The sequence below is a fragment of the Octopus bimaculoides genome, chromosome 7 (genome assembly GCF_001194135.2).
Source record: "Octopus bimaculoides isolate UCB-OBI-ISO-001 chromosome 7, ASM119413v2, whole genome shotgun sequence".
Taxonomy (NCBI): Eukaryota; Metazoa; Mollusca; class Cephalopoda; order Octopoda; family Octopodidae; genus Octopus; species Octopus bimaculoides.
In genome coordinates, this window is record NC_068987.1 from 23820957 (window position 1) to 23829246 (window position 8290).

At 36.9% G+C, this 8290-nt stretch overlaps 1 protein-coding gene across 3 annotated transcripts in view; it reads right to left on the reverse strand.

Annotated features, from left to right (window-relative positions):
• The window catches only part of LOC106880912 (SLAIN motif-containing protein 2), a 99836-nt gene that overhangs the window by 34295 nt on the left and 57251 nt on the right, over positions 1-8290 (reverse strand). For all 3 annotated transcript variants that reach the window (XM_014931079.2, XM_014931077.2, XM_014931078.2), the window contains exon 3: positions 4737-4886. In XM_014931079.2, the coding sequence (XP_014786565.1) occupies positions 4737-4886 (150 nt within the window). The remainder of the gene's footprint in view (positions 1-4736; positions 4887-8290) is intronic.

Sequence of the window (8290 nt, forward strand, 5' to 3'; positions counted from 1 at the left end):
AAATAAATAAAAATTCAAGAATGCTCATCATCATCATCATCATCATCGTCGTTTAACGTCCGCTTTCCATGCTAGCATGGGTTGGACGATTTGACTGAGGACTGGTGAAACCAGATGGCTACACCAGGCTCCAATCTGATTTGGCAGTGTTTCTACAGCTGGATGAGCTGGATGCCCTTCCTAACGCCAACCACTCAGAGAGTGTAGTGGGTGCTTTTACGTGTCACAAGCTATGGGTGCTGTCCTTTCACACTGGCATTCAATATGTTTTAAGTTTGCTCAGAAATAAATAATTTTAAAACAATGAATTTGTCAAATCTCATTTAATTGCAGATATTTTTCAGTTTGACCCAGAACAAAAGAGGCACGTAAGTTATTTATTACATCACAAGACACCACGATTATATTTATAGAATATAAGGCTGTTTACGGTCAATGAAAGTGCATCATGGAGAAACAAGAATTTGAAAATATGAAAGGAAAAAAAAGAGGGGAGTGGGCAGGTTAATAAATAAACAAAGTCATAAAAGAAAGCTGATCTGCTTCCCTCCATCATCAGCATTTTTATTAGAGAGAAATAAATTAATCTTTCAGCTTAATGAAATATCTTTATGATTCCTAATTGTTCTATTGCCATCATCACAACACAACTTTACATCACACCAGCACCATCACAAGACAATGAGGAAGCCTCTACATGGTTGCATCATCAGCAGCAAGAAATTACAGCCAAATCTTCCTCACAAACTACTACTCTACCAGTTAAATATACAGAATAAACTAATACTAATAATAATATATCAAAAAGGAAAATGTGAGTGGTCACAGCTTGAGTTCTGGTTAGTATTTTTCATCAGACTAAAATTAATTTTCCCAACATGTGCAAAGAATGTCAGAGAATGACAGTTGCAGAGGAACAGTGGCTACCATACTGTAAATAAGAAGACCATGCCCACTTTCACTGTGGCCACCACATGAATCTAAAGGTGGAGAGAAATGAAATGGACAGTGAAGAGAGTGCCACATTCACACCATTACACTGCATCCACATATGACTTGATTCATCATCAAAGTATGTCAGACTATGTAGTAAGGTTGTCAGGTTAGGTGCAGACATCATATGGATCTGTGGATCATATCTCATAATTTTACTAAGAACCTGCACGTTGTAAGACTGCTTGATCTAGGCTGACCTTGTGTCACATAAATGCCAACAGACAATTGCTACGATAATTTTTCAAACAAAATAAATAAACCAATTCATAAACAATGCAATAAACAAAAAATATAGCAAACAACAAAACATAAAGATTTTAAATATTTCCCCAATTATGAGAAATATATTAAATTTCAATGGTATGACGTGTTGGGATGCATATACATGAAGTGTACAGCATATGTGTTTGTCTGTGAAGTGTGTGTGTGTGTGTGTGTGGGGGTACAGTATGTATTTGTGTGTGGTTTACAGAATGTGTCTGTGTGAATACAATGCTTGTGTGTGCAGTGTACCATGTGTATGACGTAGTTTGCATGTGTATGTGTGTATGGTGTATACTGTATATGTCTATGAGTATGTTGTGTATGTACACATAATGCATAATGTGTAGAAGTGTCTTGTGTAGTAAGTGTTTATGTATGTGTTTGTGGTATGTACATATACATGTATAATAGTGTATGTGTGTTGTGCAAGGGAGTGTATGAGTATGTATGTACAGTATACAATATATATATATATATATATATATATATGTAACAGTGTAACTGTGCAGACAACATACAGTGTGTATGTGTTTATATTAAATATATGTATTAAAGACCTGTTGTCTAGGATGGTGGGATGGTTGCAAAGGCAATAACTGTCTAGACTAAAACAACAATAATTATTGGTGACACATAAAAGGTACCCGTCCCAGTGACATATTAAAGGCACCTGTGCAGGTGACATATTAAAGGCACCTGTGCCAGTGACATGTTAAAGGCACCTGTGCCAGTGACATGTTAAAGGCACCTGTGCCAGTAACACATGAAAGGAACCCCGTACACTCTGCGGAGTAGTTAACATTAAGGGCATCCAACCATAGAAACCAAGCCAAATCAGACTGGAGCCCAATGCAGCTCTCCAGCTTATCAACTCCAGTCAGACCATCTAACCCATGCCAGAATCGAAAACAGATGCATGATGATGATGAAATATAAAGTATCTCCTCGTATATTGACAATATGCTCTGACAACTTGTCACCATAATCATTGTCTTCTTTCCAGCTATTCTCACCCTTATATAATGTGGGGTAGCTATGTATTTCTCTCCAGCAAGACACCAATGCCTACCTGCCTACCATAATTTAAGTTCTCATCACCTTGCATAAAACCGCCTCCCTCTCTACTACAACTCCATTCAGTTGAATGGTCGTTATCCTTATCTTGCAAGCTACTTGGTGACCTCACTAGTGCTGGTGCCACAAAAGATAAATAAAGCATCCAGTACACACTGTAGAGTGATTGGCATTAGGAAGGGCAACTAGCCATGGAAGCAATACCAAAAACAGACATCGGAGCTCACCTCACAGCTCACTGATTCCTGCTGAACAATCCAACTCATGCTGGCATAAAAGATGGTCATTAAATGATGATGATGATGAAACAAATAATTTAAAATTTATTATAAAAATGCTAATTTTATGCAATAAGTATCAGTAAATAACTAATATTTTGATGTTAAGCAAGCAAAATTTCACCATGCTTTTCAACCTCAATGTATATATTATATGTAACATTATTAAATCTATATTCCATAAGTGAAGCTACAGAATGTATCAAATATAGTGTTATAAAGGCAGAAAGTATTCTGTCTCTTGTTAAGTGTCATTACAGAGTGAAGATTAAACATATGGTCATACAGTGTATGTTTGTCTCTGGTGATTAGACTATTTTTACAGACGTATTTTATTATCAGCGAGTGTATATAAAATATCATGCATGTGTGTGCATATATATATATGTGTGTGTGTGAATATATATATAGTCAGTGGATCATATATCCAAAAAAAAGAAGTACACTCTAAAAGTTAGGGCAGTAATGTATTTACATGAAGTTAAATAAATGTTCGCATTATGGATGTGAAACCATTGGCCACTCTATGACCAGACATTATTTTGACTTCATTTAAATATATATATATATTCAATTTCACTAACAGGAAGTGAGTCAACTTGAAACTATGGCAAAGGCAACATGTTCAATATTCCCTGCAGCAGAATTAAAGCCGGGATATCATGATTGTAAAACAAACTTAACTTGGCCATAGCTACTGGTGAAGGTTTAGCCTGTGGTATGGTAGATGGGTGTTAAGATGTTAAGGAATTGGTAGGTGGAGAGCTACTGAAGAAGGGGTACAGAAGGTGTTCAAGTGTGGTAATAGAGCAGCTATGGGTGATAGGTGCAGTGTACAGGTAAACAGGTGGTATAGTATAGGTGCTTAGTCCCAGGTCAGTTACTGAGTGAACAAATCTGCTAATAAAAGACATTCCAGTCATAATCCTCTCATCCTTCTCTTGGGCATTGCATATCAATGTATTCCTCTTTTTTCAAGACTGCACAGTATGACATGTGACACAGAGGGGGGAATGATCTGTTATTTCTAGCAGGTTAAATCCTCTTGTTGGTGTGGCATAGTGCAGTGGTACAGCAGAGTACTATATGGCAACTAAGGAATAACAAGAGGATTTGTAGCTATGACTTTAGAGTAGTAGTAGCAGCACTGTTGCTGCTGCTGCTACCACTACTACTACTACAATAGCACCAAAATATATCAAAATAGGTAAAAGCATCAGCTGTATAAAATGTAGTAGTGGTGCTGGTAGCAGTAGTAATAGCAGAAGCATTGGTGGTGGTAGTAATGGTGGCAGTAGTGGTGGTAATAATCTTCTAAGACTAGCACAAGGCCATATATTTTGGGGAAGGGATGTAATTAAATCAAACTTTCAGCTGATTCCTGTTTGATATCATCATTGACCCCAGGAGGATAAAAGGCAAAAGTTTACAGGGGCAAAATTTGAACTCAGAACAAAGGGATGTAACTAAATACTGCAAAAAGTTATATTGCTTCATTGCCCTTAGTCAATCTACCACACTTGACTAACTAAGCAAGAAAGGCATCAATAAGGGATCACATTGGCTGTTGGGAAAAGGTCCAACAAGAATGTTCCTGTCAGCTAATGATATTTAATGATGAACTGAAATTTGGAAACAATATAGTGAGTGCTCTATGTCCTACAAATGATCTTTGAGGGCAACCTATTTAACCTACTTAACAAATAAAAGAGGTTTTTAAATTTCAATTCCCATTCACCATCACTGCCACCTAGTTTGCCACAAATAACAGGGATATGTCTTGTTTTTTTTTTATAGGAAAGGGGTGGAAGTCTATATCAAAACAAGGGGCACTTGTGTATATTGTGTAAAGTGTGGTAAGGAAGAAATGAGGTGGAATCTTTGTAGTGTGTTTTAGGTGTATAGTTCTGACAAAATAGATTAAATGGACTGTAAAATGTGACATGAGATGTTTGAGATAATTGCTGAAATAAAAGCAACCCGACCCTTAAAACAAAACAAAAGGATTAGTTTAAATATTAATCATAAAATTAGGCTAAGTAATGACAACAGAAATGGGTGGGGTGGGGTTGAAAATGTTTGCACAAATCAACAGTAATGACTGCATAAATCAAATGTACGAACCTAATGTTGATAACAATGGTTGTTTGATACTTGGTACATGTGAAGGTGTGGAAGTACTACTAAGTTCAGAAGTACTTAGTCGAGATTTTGTTGACGGTACATGATTGCCAATTGTATAAGACCCTGATAGAGTAGGTGACGTTTTAGATACTGAAATATAAAAAATAGAGAACATTGTAAATAGCTTGAAAAAGAGATGAAAAGATGTTGAACAGCAAACAAATAGTAAAATAGCCAAGAATAGGTAAAAATGGTCAACAGTTGGCAAAGATAACTGACAGTTGGTAAAGATAGCAGACACACAATGGGCCAAATAGTAGTCAATAAATAAAACAACAGGTAATACAACAGACAATTGGTAAACCTAACAGATATTTATCTGTGTAGTGACGATTAGTAACATAGCCAACTGTTGGTAAGATAGCCAGCAGTTGGTAAAATAACAGAAAATACATAATGAGCTGACAGTTTCTGTCTACCAGTTTCACTGATAAAGCACTGGGTGGCTTGAGGTGCTCCACAGAGATGTAATCTAAACCCACATGGTTACAAAGCAGACTTTGCAACCATACACCCTTGCTTAAATTTTTTTTTATTTATGTTTCTTATCAATATCCTATCCATTTGTTTTCTATTTGTAAATTGCTGTTTTTGTAGTATCAAGTTGATTTTCTTTTGAGAAAAATGAGGGGTGTGGATCAGAATATTTGTAGTCACTTCTCCATGTGGGACAATGCAAAGAAGAAATAAAATCTGCCAAAAGAAAAAAGTTAGTAAACCTTATTTTTCTATGTCTGAATCCCAAACTTTCTGAAACTATCTGTATGTAAGCTCAATAGAACACTGTTTCCTGTAATAAAACCCTTGAAAAGAAAGGGGAAGCAGAAGAGCCAAGAGGAGGAAGAGGAAGCAGAAGAGCCAAAACGAGGAAGAGGAAGCAGAACAGGCAGAAATGGAAGAAGAAAAAGATGGGGAGAAGGAGGGGAAGAAGAAAATATGACAAGGCAGGAGGACAGGAGGATGAGCAGGAAGGAAAGAGGGAGGAGAGGAAGAAGGAATATGGGGAGAAAAGGAGAGTAAGGCAATAGAGGAAGAAAGGAGGAGACATTCACCTCTTCCACACTTTTGCCAAGTTTTGACTCAATTAACAAACCTGTTGAATTAAACCACCTCTCAGTACAGTTCCTTTGAGCAACTATAGAATTAACTTCACTCAATAGAATACTTCAGAGTATTTACAAGAGATAATGATACTGAGTTGGAAAGCCTACTGAAAATTGTCCAGAGTTTCACCAAAGAATGAGCAAAGACCATACAGATATTTACGAGAAGGAGAAAATTAAGAAAAAGCACAACAGAATACTAAGACTAATATTGGTATCAAATTTTGGTATATGGCCAGCAATTTTAGGTGAGGCAGTAAGTCAATTACATCAACCTCAGTGCTCGACTGGTACTTATTTTATCGACCCCAAAAGAATGAAAGCAAAGTCAATTAGGCGGAATTTGAACTCAGAACATAAAGACAGACAAAATGCTGCCAAGCATTTTACCCAGTGGGCTAACAATTCTGCCAGTTTGCTAAGGCTAGTATTAAAAACTGAACTCAATGCTAGAAATAAGATATTAGGTATAAAAAATGACTAGCCATCCCAGTTATAAATTACGTTAACATTATACACTGGAAGAGAACTGAAAAGCAACATTCCAAAACCCATCGCTCCAAAGCTTATATAGGTGGAATATACCTCAGTCACACACAAGAAGGATGGAGTCTGATAGAAATAGAGAATCACTAATGAGAGAATGCCTAGAAAAACATTAAGAAGCAAGCAAAGGAAGCTGATAAATGTAATAAAGAAACATGTTAGAAACAGAAAAAAAAAAAACTTTTCTCTATTAGGAAATATGAAGGCACAAACAGGAAACTAACTGCACTGAAATAACAGACTTAGATAAAGACAAAACAACTGAAAAAGATTAAAAAAAGAAAAACAGACATAGGTATGGTTAAGAAATTTGCTTACCAACCACATGATTTCGGGTTCTGTCCCATTGTGTGACACCTTGAGAAAGTGTCTACTACTATAGCAACAGGCTGGCCAAAGCTTGGTGAACAGATTAGGTAGATGGAAACTGAAAGAAGCTCTTTCATATGTGTGTGTGTGTGTGTGTGTGTGTGTGTGTGCATATATATTTATATGTGAAGGTGTGTATGCTTCTGTCAGGTGATAGTTGTAAATGAGTGCCACTGTCATACAAACAGTGTTGTTCATTTCCAATATTCTATGGAAACATGTCTGGCCATGGGGAAATAGTTATCTTGCTCGGAAAGAAATGAGGGCTGGCAACAGCAATGCCTGCTTCAATAAACTCTGTCAAACCCATGTAAGCATAGAAAAGTGAACATTAAAGTGATGATGACAACAAATAACAAAACAGAATTCCAAGATATTTAAAAAGAGAAAAACTACTCTATCATGGTCAATATCTTGCAAAGCTTGAAACAGAGAGGAAGTGAGCCAGAGTGAAAGTTAAAAATGGCTCAAAAGTTCTGAGCTAAAAACAGAAACAGAATGTCTGATTGTAGCTGCACAACACCAAAGCCTAGCCACAAACAACTGCATATATAAAGCAGTCAAAGAAGATGCTGACATCAAATGCAATGAGGCATTTGACCACATCACCTCCCGCTGCCCAGTCTTTATGAAGTTCAAATATGTAGACATTTTGAATTGGCAGCTTTGTCCAATGGTCAATATGCCAACACTTCATGTAACACAAACATAAAACACATACAAAATACCCCTCTACTTCACCACTACCCAACAAAATAAGGACACGTTTCACATTGCATATATACTACAAAACAGAAGAAATACTAAAATAGTTGCAGAAACAAGCTAAACTCCATCACAAAGTAAAAATAGTGTAGTGTAGTAACATTGATCTACATCTCTAAAACACAATACTGTACATACCTCAGAAACACAGAGGTGCACCTGGTGCTGCAGTAGAAGTATGTATGAAATTATCAATAACAATTTCTTTTATGGTCCACAAGGGCTCAAGATGTTAACCCTTTCATTACCATATTTCAGTTGGTTTCAACTGATTTTGAAAATCATGAAGAATTAAGTAAAAGAAATTTTGATAGAAAGTTTTAATGAAGTCCATTTTTAAACAAGAAGTTTGCATCATAGAATTAGGGGTGATCTCAGGTTAGTATCAAAAGGGTTATGGACAGTTTGTTTGTTTGTTTGTTGGCACTCCGTCGCTTACGACGTCGAGGGTTCCAGTTGATCCGATCAATGGAACAGCCTGCTCATGAAATTAACGTGCAAGTGGCTGAGCACTCCACAGACACGTGTACCCTTAACGTAGTTCTCGGGGATATTCCGCGTGACACCGAGTGACAAGGCTGACCCTTTGAATTACAGGCACAACAGAAACAGGAAGTAAGAGTGAGAGAAAGTTGTGATGGAAGAGTACATCCCCTGCCAGAGCCTCGTGGAGCTTCAAGTGTTTTCGCTCAATAAACACACACAACGCCC